At 43.2% G+C, this 19,163-nt stretch overlaps 1 protein-coding gene across 1 annotated transcript in view; it reads right to left on the minus strand.

The window, feature by feature from the left end:
- LOC124623584 overlaps positions 1 to 19,163 on the minus strand; it is a 94,987-nt gene that overhangs the window by 22,803 nt on the left and 53,021 nt on the right. Inside the window, exon 4 of the mRNA XM_047149047.1 lies at positions 12,521 to 12,686. Coding sequence (XP_047005003.1) covers positions 12,521 to 12,686 — 166 coding nt within the window. The remainder of the gene's footprint in view (positions 1 to 12,520; positions 12,687 to 19,163) is intronic.

Below are 19,163 nucleotides of genomic sequence, written 5' to 3' on the forward strand. Positions count from 1 at the left end.
TTTGGTCACAGAGTGTGTGGACATTTTGTTTTGATCGACTTACCGCTTTGACGTAAGACCAAAATTTCTTAGGATTTTCTGCCAAGTCAGTACATAGAACTTTACTTCCGAATTCATGGAACGCCTCTCGCATGGCCCTCCTCGCATTACATTTCGCTTCGCGTAATTTTTGTTTGTCTGCAAGGCGTTGGCTATGTTTATGTTTGCTGTGAAGTCCCCTCGGTTGTTGTACCACGGTGGCTCTTTTCCATCTCTTACGATCTTGCTTGGCACATACTCATCTAACGCATATTGTACGATGGTTTTGAACTTTGTCCACTGATCCTCAACACTATCTGTACTTCAAACAAAACTTTTGCGTTGAGCCGTCAGGTACTCAGAAATCTGCTTCTTGTCACTTCTGCTAAACAGAAAATTTTCCTACCTTTTTTAATATTTATATTTACGGCTGAAATCATCGGTGCAGTAACCGCTTTATGATCGCTGATTCCCTGTTCAGCGTTGACTGTTTCAAATAGTTCGGGTCTGTTTGCCACCAGAAGGTCTAATATGTTATCGCCACGAGTCGGTTCTCTGTTTAACTGTTCATGGTAATTTTAGGATAAAGCACTTAAAAAAATTTTACTGGATTCTTTGTCTCTGCCACCCGTTATGAACGTTTGAGTCTCCCAGTCTATATCCGGCAAATTAAAATCTCCACTCAGAACTATAACATGGTGGGGAAATCTACTCGAAACATTTTTCAAATTATCCTTCAGGTGTTCAGCCACAACAGCTGCTGAGCCAGGGGGCTTATAGAGACATCCAATTACCATGTCTGAGCCTGCTTTAACCGTGGCCTTCACCCAAATTATTTCACATTTCGGATCTCCGTCAATTTCCTTCGATACTACTGCACTTCTTATCGCTATAAACACGCCTTCCCCTTCACTGTCCAGCCTGTCTTTGCGGCATACATTCCGATCTGCGTTTAGTATTTCATTACTATTTAGATCTGGTTTCAGCCAAATTTCTGTCCCTAGTACTATGTGAGCATTATGACCGTTTAAAATGGGAGCAGTTCTGGGACCTTTCTATAGACGCTCCTGCAGTTTACAATTAGCACATTAATATTGTTATTCCCTGTTGCACTTCGCCTACTCCTACCTTGCTGCGTCTCAGGAGGCGTCTTATCGGGCCTAGGGAGGGAATTCTCTAACCTAAAAAACCCACATGTGCACTCCACACGTACTCCGCTACCCTTGTAGCCGCTTCCTGCGTGTGGTGCACGCCTGACCTTTTCAGGGGGACCCTACAATTTTCCACCTGATAACGGAGATTTAGAAATTTGCACCCCAGACCTCCGCAGAATCGTCTGAGCCTCTGGTTTAAGCCTTCTACTCGGCTCCAAACCAGAGGGCCGCGATCGGTTCTTGGAACGATACTACAAATAGTCAGCTCAGATTCCACTCTGCGAGCGAGGCTTTCCGCCTTCACCAACTCCGCCAACCGCCTATACGATCTGAGGATGACCTTTGAACCCAGACGGCAGGAGTCATCGGTGCCGACATGAGCAACAAGTTGCAGTCGGGTGCACCCAGCGCTCTTTATCGCCGCCGGCAGGGCCTCCTCCACATCTCGGATGAGACCCACGGCAAGCAGACAAAGTGAGCACTGGCCTTCTACCCCAACCTTATCGCTATTTCCGTAAGGGGCTCCATCACCCGTCCAACGTTGGAGCTCCCAATAACTAATAAACCCCTCCCCCCGTGTGCCTGCTCGGACCTTGCCGGACAGCCTCCAACATTGACGTTCCGCCTCGTGCGCCGCGAACGCCGCTGAACCCGCCACTCCCCTTGGGGAGAGGGTGACCCAACCGCGCCCGGTACCCGCGAAGATTTCTGGACAGCAGGGACAGTGGGTGAAGCATGTAACACCTGGGGTGTACCATGCGACGCACCAGTCTCCCCACTGCCGCTACCCTCCGAGGCAGCAGCCTGAAGACGGCTGACCGCGGCCATCAACACGTTCAGCTGTTCGTGAGCAGTGGACAGCTCCTCCTGCGTCCGTACACAGCAGTCACACATCCTATCCATCCTAAGAAATCAATTTACTGTAGAGAGTTAATCAACTTTTAAGGGGAGCCGGAGGTGGTCAAATCCAAAAAAATAACTTTTTTTTTTTTTTTTTTTTTTTTTTTTTTTTTTTTTTTTTTTTTTTTTTTTTTTTGCTACCGAAAATTAATTGGAACATTTCTCTTTAATGTAAACTTTAAATTATTGTTCTACAGCTTACTCCTATTTTCCTCAGAATTTCGAACATCTTGCTCCGTTTAATATTGTCGTAAACTTTTGTTCTGGTTACGATGCCACGTTTTAGTAACCGTGTATATAAGAAGAGGAAGAGCGTAGGGAAAAGAAAATTAACACTAATACCAAGTTGCGATACTACAATGAATAACAGCGCGGAACAGCGTCTCTTTGCTGTTTACCGTTTCGAATTAGTTCAGTGTTGCGCCTATTGTTGGCAGTATTATACTTCTTGTGTAAAGCGGGTAATATGCAGTATGTACAAGAATCAGGAGGGAACAATAAAACCAATTTTTCATGACTTAGCACAGCCAGAATTGTTACACAAATGTCTACACGGAAAGACGCAGAATCCTAATGAGAGCGTAAACAATTTGATTTGGAAAGTGATTCCTAAAAGGGTGTTTGTAAGCATAAAAACACTGCACTTTGGCATTTATGATGCAATAGCAACCTACAACCAAGGGATAAGTGTGAAGTTCTGAAGGCATTAGGATTTACAGCTGGGGTGAACACTGTACGAGCAGTAAGAAATATTGACAGAAAAAGGATAAGAGGAGCAGAAAGAAGAGAAAGGCATATGAAGTATGATGGAACAACAGGCCAGAAAAGAAGACAGAAGAGGAAGCTTTTGGAGGATGAAGAAGAAGACCTTGATAATCCATCCTATTGTGCAGGAATGTATTGAGAAACTTTGATAGCCATTTCCCGTAAATTAGAATTTTTCGAATGTAAGGAACATTTTCTCAAAATCCACTCAAGCTAGAGAGATGAAATTTTTATGCAGCACTCCTAGTGGTCAAAATTACGAGTACATTGTAACACAGCCATTTGGCAATATGTTCAGTAGTTTCATTTCGGTTTAATTATAAAGCAATTATTTGTAAAAAAATTTGGGTCATTAATAAAAAAAATAATTGGAAGGAAACTAGAAAAGATACTCCAAAATCCCTCTGTCATAACTGCAATACTAAACCACTCTACATGTAAAAAAATTCAAATTTTTCTATTTGGTAGTTTATTCATAAATGTTCCTCAAACTTAGTGATTTTAACATGGGCAGCATAGGCACCTCCGGCTCCCATTAAATAGACTGCTAATTCACTAAAGGCGGCTGACAGTTGACTAAACTGTGGTTACTAGACACTCTTTGTAGAAAACAATGAAAATAGCACTACCTGTCTCTGGACTGTATTGATAACAAACTCTAGCACTACTGGTATTATGGCTGTCTAAAGGGACTCTCTCTGACTGTATTCAAAACAAACACGAAATCTATGGAACACTATTACTACCACTCGACAATTAATGCTTCCTAAAGTCAAAAACACAGGGAAGACGAAGTGTCAAGTAAAAAAAATACAGTTAATACTTAAATTAACGTAGCTCGCTGCACAGAAGACGTGACGCAGACGGCATTTACGACGACACTATATTCCTGAATTTCCCCGAACATTTTTGTACTTCCTTCTATCATAGATCAGCTGGAGTACTTCTTATGTTACCCACGGTTTCCTCGCAGTTACCTTCTTTGTATCTATGTTTTCTTTCCAACTTCTGTGACTACCCTGTTTATGGACGTGCACTCTTCTGCAACTGTACTGCCTATTGAGCTATTCCTCCTTTCTGTATCTACAGCCTTAGAGAACTTCAAGCGTATATCTCGTCAGTCCATAGTACTTCTGTATCTCACTTCCTTGTGTATTGATTCTTCCTGACTGACTTCATGAACTTCAGCCTTCTCTTCATCACTACTACATTGTGATATGAGTCTATATCAGCCCGTGGGCAAGCCTTACTATCCAATATCTAATTTAGGAATCTCTGTCTGACCATGACGAAATCTAAGTGAAACTTCCCATATCAAGCGGCCTTTTCTAAGTATATCTCCTCCTCTTGTGATTCTTGAACATTCATATACATATAATAAATGGGGTCACGAAGTGAATAACTTATAGGATAGGGTGGTGCTAACAATATGTGACATGGGAGTTGGACCTCACAAAACATAATGAACAGGGTTATGATGTACCTATGAAATGAAACTATTGCCCAGATTAATTCCTGTCTGTTATGAATTTCCCTGCTGATAAGTGTATGACTAAGACACTATTAAACGATGTATTCGATCTCAGTAAATGCAGAGAAGCGAGAAGTGACTATTATTGGCGTGGGATAGAACTAACTTTAATAAACTGACGTCCCAGGGAAGGCTGGATAATTTAGGTGAATGTGATATTTGATAAATACGTAATTTACAAACTATTTATCGTCAGAGAAAAAAAAGGTGGGCACTCAGTGATTGCTTGAATTTACCAGAAGAATGGGAAAGTAAACAAGCAAATAACGCCACTGATCGAGTGAAAAGTGAGACTTCAGTCACTCGAGAAATGCATGAAAGCCTTCCGCCGGCCGATAATTGTCATACCATCCTTTCCCTGGCTTCCACTTCTCACCTTATTCTGCTCTCAGCTGAGTGGAATGTAGAGAGTACGACAATTCGCCGCAGGCTGCACCACATGAGCTGCCAACTGCTGCCATATGTCTCCTCCACATCTGCAGGTACGGTCCTCTCCCCTGTGTCTTTCCGTGTCTCCAGCCGAAGCGAACTCTACCAGCGCAGAGTTCTGTCTCATCTCTCTACATAACGGCTTTAGAATCCGCTGGTCAGTGGTATTTTTGTACCCTCTGAGCCAAAGTTTTGAAAAGCTAACCAACCGTTATACTCCCACGTACATACACTACTGGCCATTAAAATTGCTACACCAAGAAGAAATGCAGATGATAAACGGGTATTCATTGGACAAATATATTATACTAGAACTGACATGTGATTACATTTTCACGCAATTTGAGTGCATAGATTCTGAGAAATCAGTACCTAGAACAACCACCTCTGGCCGTAATAACGGCCTTGATACGCCTGGGCTTTGAGTCAAACAGAGCTTGTACGGCGTGTACAGGTACAGCTGCCCATGCAGCTTCAACAAGATACCACAGTTCATCAAGAGTAGTGACTGGCGTATTGTGACGAGCCAGTTGCTCGGCCACCATTGACCAGACGTTTTCAATTGGTGAGAGATCTGGAGAATGTTGTGGATTGGCAAGACAGCCAATCCACTAGGAGGAAGCCGAAAGGCACGCGTTTAAGCTCACGCAGGCTGGCGTGAGGTCTGGAACAGGACACGGAAATGAGACTAGTAAAAAACGCACGTAGCTTCTGGAATACTTAACTTTAATCCATAATTGGTGAACATCGCTGTTGACGGTACATATTTTACAGCATCAATAGTAACTGGTAATGGCGCCTTGCTAGGTCGTAGCAAATGACGTAGCTGAAGGCTATGCTAACTGTCGTTTCGGCAAATGAGAGCGTAATTTGTCAGTGAACCATCGCTAGCAAAGTCGGCTGTACAACTGGGGCGAGTGCTAGGAAGTCTCTCTAGACATGCCGTGTGGCGGCGCTCGGTCTGCAATCACTAATAATGGCGACAAGCGGGTCCGACGTATACTAACGGACCGCGGCCGATTTAAAGGCTACCACCTAGCAAGTGTGGTGTCTGGCGGTGACACCACAGAGAATGTGCTGGACAGGGCAGCAGTCGAACATTTTCTGTATCCAGAAAGGCCCGTACAGGACCTGCAACATGCGGTCGTGCATTATCTGCTGAAATGTAGGGTTTCGCAGGGATCGAATGAAGAATAGAGCCACGGGTCGTAACACATCTGAAATGTAACGTCCGCTGTTCAAAGTGCCGTCAATGCGAACAAGAGGTGACCGAGATGTGTAACCAATGGCACCCCATACCATCACGTCGGGTGATACGCCAGTATGGTGATGACGAATACACGCTTCCAATGTGCGTTCACCGCGATGTTGCCAAACACGGATGCGACCATCTTGATGCTGTAAATAGAACCTGGATTCATCCGAAAAAATGACGTTTTGCCATTCGTGCACCCAGGTTCGTTGTTGAGTACTCCATTGCAGGCGCTCCTGTCCGTGATGCAGCGTCAAGGGTAACCGCAGCCATGGTCTCCGAGCTGAGAGTCGATGCTGCTGCAAACGTTGTCGAACTGTTCGTGCAGATGGTTGTTGTCTTGCAAACGTCCCCATCTGTTGACTCAGTGATCTAGACGTGGCTCCACGAACCGTTGCACTAATTCGGATAAGATGTCTGCCATCACGACTGCTAGCGACCTGTGGTCTAAGGGTAGCGTCTTTGATTCATAATCAAAAAGTCTTCGGTCACGGGTTCGATCCCCGCTACTGCCTGAATTTTAATAAATAATCAGCATTAGCGGCCGAAGACTTCCGGCATCAGAATTCAGCCTCATTCTGCTAACGGCCCTGTCAAAGAGGGCGGAGGAGCGGATAGATGTTCAGGGCACTCTCTTGTCCTAGGGGTGGGAAATTGCCCCTAAAGGCGGAAGAATCAGCAATGATCAACGACATGAGGACGCAGAAGGCAATGGAAACCACTGCATTAAAGACACGTAACGTGTATCCACAGGACATGTGGCCTGTAATTGAAGAAGTGTCATGATGATCTTTCCATTGGCAAAAGATTCCGGAATAGTCCCTCATTCGGATCTCCGGGAGGGGACTGCCAAGGGGGAGGTTACCATGAGAAAAAGATTGAATAATCTACGAAAGGATAACGTTGTACGAGTGGGGGCGTGGAATGTCAGAAGCTTGAACGTGGTAGGGAAACTAGAAAATCTGAAAATGGAAATGCAAAGGCTCATTCTAGATATAGTGGGGGTCAGTGAAGTGAAGTGGAAGGAAGACAAGGATTTCTGGTCAGATGAGTATCGGGTAATATCAACAGCAGCAGAAAATGGTATAACAGGTGTAGGATTCGTTATGAATAGGAAGGTAGGGCAGAGGGTGTGTTACTGTCAACAGTTCAGTGTCCGGGTTGTTCTAATCAGAATCGACAGCAGACCAACACCGACAACGATAGTTCAGGTATACATGTCGACGTCGCAGGCTGAAGATGAACAGATAGAGAAAGAGTATGAGGATATTGAAAGGGTAATGCAGTATGTAAAGGGGGACGAAAATCTAATAGTCATGGGCGACTGGAATGCAGTTGTAGGGGAAGGAGTAGAAGAAAAGGTTACAGGAGAATATGGGCTTGGGACAAGGAATGAAAGAGAAGAAAGACTAATTGAGTTCTGTAACAAGTTTCAGCTAATAATAGCGAATACCCTGTTCAAGAATCACAAGAGGAGGAGGTATACTTGGAAAAGGCCGTGAGATACGGGAATATTTCAATTAGATTACATCATGGTCAGACAGAGATTCCGAAATCAGATATTGGATTGTAAGACGTACCCAGGAGCAATATAGACTCCGATCACAATACAGTAGTGATGAAGAGTAGGCTGAAGTTCAAGACATTAGTCAGGAAGAATCAATACGCAAAGAAGTGGGATACGGAAGTACTAAGGAATGACGAGATACGTTTGAAGTTCTCTAACGCTATAGATACAGCAATAGGGAATAGCGCAGTAGGCAGTACAGTTGAAGAGGAATGGACATCTCTAAAAAGGGCCATCACAGAAGTTGGGAAGGAAAACATAGGTACAAAGAAGGTAGCTGCGAAGAAACCATTGGTAACAGAAGAAATACTTCAGTTGATTGATGAAAGGAGGAAGTACAAACATGTTCCGGGAAAATCAGGAATACAGAAATACACGTCGCTGAGGAATGAAATAAATAGGAAGTGCAGGGAAGGTAAGACGAAATGCCTGCAGGAAAAATGTAAAGACATCGAAAAAGATATGATTGTCGGAAGGACAGACTCAGCATACAGGAATGTCAAAACAACCTTTGGTGACATTAAAAGCAACAGTGGTAACATTCAGAGTGCAACGAGAATTCCACTGTTAAATGCAGAGGAGAGGTGAAAAGAATACATTGAAAGCCTCTATGAGGGTGAAGATTGTCTGATGTGATAGAAGAAGAAACAGGAGTCGATTTAGAAGAGATAGGGGATCCAGTATTAGAATCGGAATTTAAAAGAGCTTTGGAGGACTTACGGTCAAATAAGGCAGAAGGGATGGATAACATTCCATCAGAATTTCTAAAATCATTGGGGGAAGTGGCAACAAAACGACTATTCACGTTGGTGTGTAGAATATATGAGTCTGGCGATATACCATCTGACTTTCGGAAAAGCATCATCCACACAATTCCGAAGACGGCAAGAGCTGACAAGTGCGAGAATTATCGCACAATCAGCTTAACAGCTCATGCATCGAAGCTGCTTACAAGAATAATATACAGAAGAATGGAAAAGAAAATTGAGAATGAGCTAGGTGACGATCAGTTTGGCTTTAGGAAAAGTAAAGGGACGGGAGCGGCAATTCTGACGTTACGGCTAATAATGGAAGCAAGGCTAAAGAAAAATCAAGACACTTTCATAGGATTTGTCGACCTGGAAAAAGCGTTCGACAATATAAAATGGTGCAAGCTGTTCGAGATTCTGAACAAAGTAGGGGTAAGCTATAGGGAGAGACGGGTCATATACAATATGTGCAACAACCAAGAGGGAATAATAAAAGTGGACGATCAAGAACGAAGTGGTCGTATTAAGAAGGGTGTAAGACAAGGCTGTAGCCTTTCGCCCCTACTCTTCAATCTGTACATCGAGGAAGCAATGATGGAAATAAAAGAAATGTTCAGGAGTGGAATTAAAATACAAGGTGAAAGGGTATCAATGATACAATTCGCTGATAACATTGCTATCCTGAGTGAAAGTGAAGAAGAATTAAATGATCTGCTGAACGGAATGAATAGTCTAATGAGTACACAGTATGGTTTGAGAGTAAATCGCAGAAAGACGAAGGTAATGAGAAGTAGTAGAAATGAGAACAGCGAGAAATTTAACATCAGGAGTGATGGTCACGAAATCAATGAAGTTAAGGAATTCTGCTACCTAGGCAGTAAAATAACCAATGATGGACGGAGCAAGGAGGACATCAAAAGCAGACTCGCTATGGCAAAAAAGGCATTTCTGGCCAAGAGAAGTCTACTAATATCAAATACAGGCCTTAATTTGAAGAAGAAATTTCTGAGGATGTACGTCTGGAGTACAGCATTGCATGGTAGTGAAACATGGACTGTGGGAAAACCGGAACAGAAGAGAATCGAAGCATTTGAGATGTGGTGCTATAGACGAATGTTGAAAATTAGGTGGACTGATAAGGTAAGGAATGAGGAGGTTCTACGCAGAATCGGAGAGGAAAGGAATATGTGGAAAACACTGATAAGGAGAAGGGACAGGATTATAGGACATCTGCTAAGACATGAGGGAATGACTTCCATGGTACTAGAGGGAGCTGTAGAGGGCAAAAACTGTAGAGGAAGACAGAGATCGGAATACGTCAAGCAAATAATTGAGGACGTAGGTTGCAAGTGTTACTCTGAGATAAAGAGGTTACCGATTCCATATTCTGCTAACAGTCATTGAATCTCGACCAACGTGAGCAGCAATGTCGCAATACGATAAACCGCAATTCGACCTTTATCAGAGTTGGAAACGTGATGGTACGCGTTTCTCCTCCTTACACCAGGCATCACAACAACGTTTCACCAGGCAACGCCGGTCAACTGCTATTTGTGTATGGGAAATCGGTTGGAAACTTTCCTCATATCAGCACGTTGTAGGTGTCGCCACCGGCGCCAGCCTTGTGTGAATGGTCTGAGAAGCTTATCATTTTCATATCACAGCATCTTCTTCGTGTCGGTTAAATTTCCCGTCTGTAACACGTCATCTTTGTGGTGTACCAATTTTAATGGCCAGTAGTGTATTTCGAAAACAGTTACGAAAATCAGTCCCACTCTTCACGTAAGTTATCCATATTAGGCATTGCTCGGAGATTGCTGATGATTATCCGTCTCACAACTTTGTACACAAGAGGGTGTTCACCCCACCTAAAGGGATGCCGAAAGTTGGCCCAGTGCTTTACAAAAGAATAGGTTTTTTAACGCAATGCAGCTCTATTTATTCTGACATTATAGAGACTTCTCCCTGCACAGCATTCTCAAAAGGCGACCTTTTGGCGCAAAACAAAGTTCCTTTGAAAAGTGTTTGTTTGGATGGCGCTGTTTGAAAAAACTACTATTCTGCTCGAGTACATTAGACGATTTCGGTGGAGCAGGCATGCAAACCATAAGGTACAGGGTGCATTAGGCCAAAAGCTGACAATGCAGCGCCCAGACGCCCACCTCGAACATAACTTAGGTTGGGGTGTGTGCCTGCCACCAGTGGACGCGTCCACAGCTTGTGGTCTAGCGGGTAGCATTGCTGCCTCTGGACCACGGGATCCCACGTTCGATTGTCGGCTGGATGGGGGATTTTCTCTGCCCTGGCACTGGGTGCTTGTGTTGTCCTCATCGTTTCATCATCATCATTCGTGGCCGGCCGGGGTGACCGAGCGGTTGTAGGCGCTTCATTCTGGAACCGCGCGACAGCTACGGTTGCAGGTTCGAATCCTGCCTCGGGCATGGATGTGTGTGTGTGATGTCCTTAGTTTCGTTAGGTTTAAGTAGTTCTAAGTTCTAGGGGACTGATGACCTCAGCTGTTATGCTCCATAGCGCTCAGAACCATTTGAACCATCATTCGTGACAGTGGTTAAACTTACTATGAAGTACACTGGGCTGTGTAAAAATTGGAAGTTTGCACTGGCGATGATGACTGCGCTGTAGAGCGCCCTACAAACCGAACATCATCATCATTACAAGCAGACAGTTCGCCCCACCCCACTCTCTTCGTCTTCTCCAAGAGGAGCATGACTGGACACCAAGTCACTGCTGTGCCCCTTTCTGCAGAACATGGCTCATCTCGGACCCAACTAAACTAAAGGAAATATCAGTAGTAATACAGTCACAAGGAAAGAGAAGGAATTAATGTAAAAGCCGATGGATAGTTTTGGCAACGACTGACTTTACTTATTACAAGCGTTAAGTATTTTGACAACTGGCACGAATATAACGCAAATAGTAACGTTAAATAAATTATGAACTCAACTTCTTGAGACGTTCCAGTCCAGCAAAGGACTGATACTTATCAAATATTGGAAAGTATCATTTAAAACCCCCTGAGCCTTAAATAACATACTACCCAGCATATGTTAAATTAATTTTCAGATTACAGTGAGGTGACAAGCCAGTCCATTCCAGGTAAACACAGCCCACACCACCATGGGCCGACCATCGGCCTGCACAGTGCCTAATTGAAAACTTGTGTCCATGTCTTCATTAGGTTTGCGCCACATTCGAACCCTAACATCAGCTCATAACACCAGAATTCGGGACTCAACAGGCCAGGCTACGGTTTTCCAGTCTTGAAGGGTCAGACCGATATGATCAAGAGGTCAGGAGAGATGAAGCAGGCGATGTTGTGCTGTTAGCAAAGGCACTCGCCTCTGTCGTCTGCTGCAATAGCCCCTTAACGCCACATTTCTCCACCCCGTCTTAACGCATACGTTCATCGTACATCCCACATTGATCCATCTCTGTGGTTATTTCACGCAGTGTTGCTAGTCTGTTAGCACTGACAACGCTACGCAAACGCCACTGGTGTCGGTCGTTAAGTGAGGGCAGCTGGAGGCTGCGTTGTCCGTAGTGAGAGGTAACGCCTGAAATTTCAGGCTGTGGATCTCAGAATATTCAATTCCCTAGGGGTTTCCGAAATAGATTGTCCAATGCGTCTAGCTCCAACTTCCATTCTAGCGCCATCATGTGCATATCCATATCCCATAACTTCCGTCACCTCAGTGAAGAGTACAGCTATGTATTCAAATTTATTTTTCGTCTATTGTTGATTTTAACTACGCTCACATCTATAACTTTACAGATTTAGTTAAGTTAGCTACCTGTACTTCACATGAAAATGTAATCATCTCCTTTCTAAACTGACTATGTATAATTATTTTCTTTGCATTTTCGATGTAATCAATGCTTGTTGCTGTACGTGTTAGCGTCGTTCATTTTTCACGTGATGGCTTAAGATGCTGAAAGCCGTTTCATGAGCAACTAAATAACGTATAAGAGAACTTTAACGACGTGCTTCCTGTTTAGTAGTTTGGAAAATTAAGCTATTCAATGCAGAATCAGTAAAGATTTTCATAATTTAGTAATAAGTAAGTTATTCTTTCCACAAATTGTGAACGAAGTGTGCTCTTGGAATCACAAGTGCGTCAGAAATCAGTTCCTCACCTTTTGTATGCTCAGCTTCGTTGACAGTGCAGATCGTCATTATACAGGTCACTGTTTTGCCGTCCTTCAGACCTTTTAAATATAGTTTGTACTTCCCGTAAGGAAGCAGGTTGAATCTTTTTAATCTGACTCCTCGTGGCATTAATCGATGAAAGTAGTAGGTCCCCTGGGAACAGAAAAATTTCTGTAATTACACGACACAGATTTTCTGATTCATTCAAAGTTTTGGGGCGTATTAAAACTCCATGCTGGAGTATTTAATAACTAGCATAGAAATGATACTGTCGAAGCAGAAAAAGGCGAATATGTTCCTCTTCTAAAGACTCAGACAGGAAAGCGGGGAACCAGGTGCCTCCCTCATCAAAAATGTTGGTATGAGAACATATTTGAGCTCTTTTAACACAGAATATTATAATTCCTTTTAGCCGGTTCCTTTTTATAGTTAAGTTTTCATATTCAGCATCTCCCTCCCTCTGACTGCTACTGTCTTTTTTATGTCTCTCTCCTACAACCTTGTTTTTTCTTTTTAATTTACAGTATATTCCACTGCCACTGTCCCTCTCTCTCTCTTACACTTACACTGTGTCTTTCCCACTTCCACTGTCTCCACCACACCTCATTAGCTAAAAAATTCTGTGGCTCCAACTAATTTCTCCCGTAAACCCACGTCTTTAAAATTTCGCTCTAAAATGCTCCCTCAAATATACCAACGTGTTGCAGACCCCAAAGGCTCTGCACGGTCTCCACTCATCCGTGTTTTTCAGTAACTCTTATTCCTATCTGTTTTGCTCTCATTGCTTCTAACTATCTCTCTTTTTCTGCCACTGTCTCTCACTGGCCATCAATATCTCCTCTCTCCCTTTGACTTGCACTCTTACTATGCGATTGTCTTCATCACTCTTTCTGTTTCACTGTCTCTTTCTCCCATCTACTATCACTGTCTCCTCTCTCTTTCTCTCCAAGTTGCACTATATCCTCCCTCTTCCGCCGATATATAAACACAGTTGGCAGCCCTGCAATGACTCTATAATCCTTGTCATGTGTTCACTACGTTAGTTAGTTAGTTACCGAGCGAGGTGGCGCAGTGGTTAGACACTGGACTCGCATTCGGGAGGACGACGGTTCAATCCCGCGTCCGGCTATCCTGATTTAGGTTTTCCGTGATTTCCCTAAATCACTCCAGGTAAATGCCGGGATGGTTCCTCTGAAAGGGCACGGCCGACTTCCTTCCCCATCCTTCCCTAATCCGATGAGACCGATGACCTCGATGTCTGGTCTGCTTCCCCAAAACAACCAACCAACCACTACGTTAGTTAAAACTACATTTATGCCTCAGATCGGATATTACGTGCTTGTCTTAAGTGCATAAATCTACATCTACATCCATACTCCGCAAGCCACCTGACGGTGTGTGGCGGAGGGTACCTTGAGTACCTCTATCGGTTCTCCCTTCTATTACAGTTCGTATTGTATCGTGGAAAGAAGGATTGACGGTATGCCTCTGTGTGGGCTCTAATCTCTCTGATTTTTTCCTCATGGTCTCTTCGCGAGATATACGTAGGAGGGAGCAATATACTACTTGACTCCTCGGTGAAGGTATGTTCTCGAAACTTCTACAAAAGCCCCTACCGAGATACTGAGCGTCTCTCCTGCAGAGTCTTCTACTGGAGTTTATCTATCATCTCCGTAACGCTTTCGCGATTGCTAAATGATTCTGTAACGAAGCGCGCTGCCCTCCGTTGGATCTTCTCTCTCTCTTCTATCAACCCTACCTGGTACGGATCCCACACTGCTGAGCAGTATTCAAGCAGTGGGCGAACAAGCGTACTGTAACTTACTTCATTTGTTTTCGGATTGCATTTCCTTAGGATTCTTCCAATGAATCTTAGTCTGGCATCTGCTTTACCGACGATCAACTTTATATAATCAATCCATTTTAAATCACTCCCAGTGCGTACTCCCAGATAATTTATGGAATTAACTGCTTCCAGTTGCTGACCTGCTATATTGTAGCTAAATGATATGGGATCTTTCTTTCTATGTATTCGGAGCACATTACACTTGTCTACATTCAGATTCAATTGCCATTTCAGTGGTGCCAATTGGGTCCATCACTAGATCGGGTTTCACCTCAGTAGGTATGGGAAGGAAAGGCTGGCAAACCTTACAGGTGACGGTGTAGTGGGTGGTGGTGAGAGCACTCATGGAAAAATTCCTGTAGTAGTTCGTGTTAGAGCTGCATCATTTTTAGATTGAAGTCAGCTGGTAGGTATACCTGCTTAAAGGAAGACCCTCTAACTATGGGCTCACCTTCAGAGGACCTAATGTTTCCAAGAGGAGAATGAATTAGCATATTTCATCTAAATATAATAGGTATTAGAGGTAAAGTTATTCAACTGCTTATTGATGTTGACTCTCATATTATTGGTATATCGGAGTACCACTTATATAACTTGAAAATTAGGAGGCTTCCTTCACCAGGATAAAGATTAGCTGCCCGTTTTTCAAGGAATTCCTTGCCTGGTGGGGGAGTGGCAATGTACGTAAAAAACATTATCCATTTGAGTCCATAGACGTATCACGGCACAGCACTACACTGAACAGATATTTGAACGTTGTGCAGGGGTAGCTGAGTTTAGTGAAACTAAACTTCTCATTGCTGTTGTTTATAGGTCCCCTAACTCTGATTTCAGAGCAATTCTGTTCAAGCTACAGAAGGTTCTTTTTCACTTTGTAGGAAGTACCAAAAATTAGTTATATGTCGTGACTTCAATATATATTTTGTATACGATCGTGGAAGAAAAATGATGTTGGTAGATCTTCTAAATTCATATGATCAGATGCAGACGGTGTTTTTCCCAACTAGGGTGAAGGGGAACAGTGGCACAGCCATTGAAAATATTTTTATTCATTCTTCATTACTAGATGTTCACTCTGTTAGTAAAAGGGTGAATGGTTATTCAGACCATGTTGCACAAATTTTTATACTAAAAGGCTTTTGTACTCAAACGAATGACCCATATAATTACAAAATATGTAGGAAAGTTAACAGAACAGCAATAGAGAGTTTTTTAAACCTTGTCAAGTTACAAGAGTGGTAGGATGTTTATAGTGCTGATAACATAGATGTTTTCCTTAAAACATTTCTCATGCTCTTTGAGAGTTGCTTCCCATTAGAACGTTCTAAACGGGGTACTGGCAGTAATAGGCAGCCCGGGTGGATGACTAGTGGGATAAGGATTTCATGTAGAACAAATCTGGAATTATATCAAAATGTTAGAAGTAGTCACAGTCAAGGTACAGTAGCCCATTACAAATAGTATTATCAGGTGCTTAAAATGTTATTAGGAAGGCAAAGAGTATGTGGTAGGCAAATAGAATTGCTAACTCACAGGATAAAATGAAAACCATATGATCAGTTGGAAGGAGGTGTTTGGTCAGCAGCACTAGTTTGACGATGTAAAGTCAGTTCGTAGTCACATGTAAGCACAGCATGGAATTCAACCTTTTACACAACGACACAAACTCGGCGGTTTTTTTTTTTTTTTTTTTTTTTTTTTTTTTTTTTTTTTTTTTTTTTTTTTTTTTTTAGTCTGGCCTTTGAACTACGGTTTTAGACTGAGATTTAGTGTGTTTCTCGGTGGTTGGCTTTTCCTTTTTTGTCTCTATGGCCGACCAACCTGTGTCACACTCTGTGTGATTTTAATTCGTTTTGTCTGATCTTTGTCTTTCTTGTCCTGTGTCGTCTGTTGTCGTCTCCATTCTTCGTTTTTATTCTGTGTGGGTGTTTGCAGTTCTGGAAAACGGGACCGATGACCATCGCATTCTGGTCCCTTCAATCTCACAAACCAACCACAAGCTCAGCACAATGGGCTGTGGGGTGGTAGGACTGGACCAAGAGGCACATCAGGCAATCGCCATTGACAGTTGCACTGAACATTTATTTGGTCCATTTAAACATGATAAATGACAAATAAAACCATCAACTCATTTTTAAAATTACCACACATCTTTAAAATTACCAGTTACGTGAGAGCAAGTTACTTCAGAATTTAAACATTCATAAACCACGGCACTTATGGCCTATTACACATTTAGTGAAATGAGGTAAAAATAATTTATTCAAAAACTATGGTAAAAAAGTGGTTCAAATGGCTCAGAGCACTATGGGATTTAACTTCTGAGGTCATCAGTCCCCTAGAACTTAGGACTACTTAAACCTAAATAACCTAAGGACATCACACACATCGATGCCCGAGGCAGGATTCGAACCTGCGACCGTAGGGGTCGCACAGTTCCAGACTGTAGCGCCTAGAAACGCTCGGCCACTCCGACCGGCTACTACGATCAACCTGAAGAAAATTTCCAATAATTTAACTAAAAAATGTAGTCTTTGGTTATTGCAGTGATTGGTATTACCAAAGTAGTTCAGAGTACAGGCAACAACAAATCAGATATCATGGCACACATCTTACAATGTAGGATATAAAATATAAAATTTCATGTGACCAAGCAACAAACTACGCCCACAAGTGGACGTCCGCCCACTCAGCTGTTTCCAGTACATGCTCGGCATGGACACATAGACGGAAGCAGCAACATTCTCGAATAGGCACGAAAAAACCCAGAACTAGTGGGTATCTACAACAGACTGACATCTGCCTTAAGTAATTAAAACACAATAATTCATTACAGCACATCATCTGTAGAATTAGTCAACCTATTAAAGAACATCAGCTAACCAGTACAAATCTATCATCTTATGTGGGTGAGGCCAATTATACATTAATCCCCGAGCGAACTAGATACACCGCCAGCCGGCACGCGCGGTCAAAAGACGGCGGAAAATACACAACAGCACAAGCAGGACGCAACCCAGGACCCCCACCAGCTGCCAAGCCAAACAGCACAAGTCCCGATAAAACGAAATCAAATTCAAGTAACTAGCGTGCAGGCTAACGGTATATCGAGACCGCCCCCTGACGCAAAACACAAAGCGAGTTACTGCAAATAGCCAATCTTAAATTTGTGATGAAATCAGAATTAATTACCATATTCAGATATTGTCATTGAAGGAATTCTTGTACTTTCATTAATAGAATCAGTTTCAAACTCTTTAAACACACAATAACAACTGGCCTCTCAGTAACTGGTAAGAATTTATGAAACTAATTTAGAATGAGACACATGTCTCTCAGATACACTGTGATTTCAGATAGAAACGTAACAGTAATGTTACTGCAATTCACAGCAACATATATCCAGGGAAAAATTTATCCATGTATATCTAGAGCAATTGGCCAGCTTAACTCCGTCGTGCGATACAAATGAAATAACCAGGCGGCACTTACACAAGGACCAGCCAAACTGTTTTCAATGGCGGTTAAACACTAAAGTATCAAACTTCCTGGCAGATTAAAACTGTGTGCCCGACCGAGACTCGAACTCGGGACCTCTGCCTTTCGCGGGCAAGTGCTCCACCGTCTGAGCACCGAAGCACGACTCACGGCCGGTTCTCACAGCTTTACTTCCGCCAGTACCTCGTCTCCTACCCTCCAAACCATACAGAAGCTCTCGTGCGAACCTTGCAGAACCAGCACTCCTGAAAAAAGGATATTGCGGAGACATGGCTTAGCCACAGCCTGGGGGATGTAACCTAATTATCTCTTAGTTAATTTTCACAAATGCTATGTCTTCACTGCCAGCATCTAATCTGATGACCTAAGTTTTACTTACAGTACTGGCCATTAAAATTGCTACACCAAGCAGAAATGCAGATCATAAACGGGTATTCATTGGAAAAATATATTATACTAGAACTGACATGTGATTATATTTTCATGCAATTTGGGTGCATAGATCCTGAGAAGTCAGTACCCAGAACAACCACCTCTAGCCGTAATATCGGCCTTGATACGCCTGGGCATTGAGTCAAACAGAGCTTGGATGGCGTGCACAGATACAGCTGCCCATGCAGTTTCAACACGATGCCACAGCTCATCAAGAGTAGTGACTGGCGTATTGTGAGGAGCCTCTTTCTCGGCCACCATTGATTAGACGTTTTCGATTGGTGAGAGATCTGGAGAATGCGCTTTCCACGGCAGCAATCGAACATTTTCTGTTTCCAGAAAGGCTCGTACAGGAACTTCAACATTTGGTCGGGCATTATCCTGCTGAAATGTAAGGTTTCGCAGGGATCGAATGAATGGTAGAGCCACGGGTCGAAACACATATGAAATGTAACGCCCACTGTTAAAAATGCCGTCAATGCGAGCAAGAGGTGACCGAGACGTGTAACCAATGGCACCCTAAATCATCACGCCGGCTGATACGCCAGTATGGCGATGACGAATACATGCTTCCAAACTGCGTTCACCATGATGTCGCCACACACGGATGCGACCATCATGAGGTTGTATACAGAACCTGAATTCATCCGAAATAATGACGTTTTGCCATTCGTGCACCCGGGTTCGTTGTTGAGTACACCATTGCAGGCGCTCCTGTCTGTGATGCAGCGTCAAGGGTAACCGCACCCATGGTCTCTGAACTGGACTAAAGCATCAATCTACAACCAAAATGTATCAACAGTCCAGGCCCTAGTAAAAGTTAATCATCACATCACAGCCGGCCGAAGTGGCCG

Source organism: Schistocerca americana, chromosome 1 (genome assembly GCF_021461395.2).
Source record: "Schistocerca americana isolate TAMUIC-IGC-003095 chromosome 1, iqSchAmer2.1, whole genome shotgun sequence".
In the NCBI taxonomy this organism is placed as follows: Eukaryota; Metazoa; Arthropoda; class Insecta; order Orthoptera; family Acrididae; genus Schistocerca; species Schistocerca americana.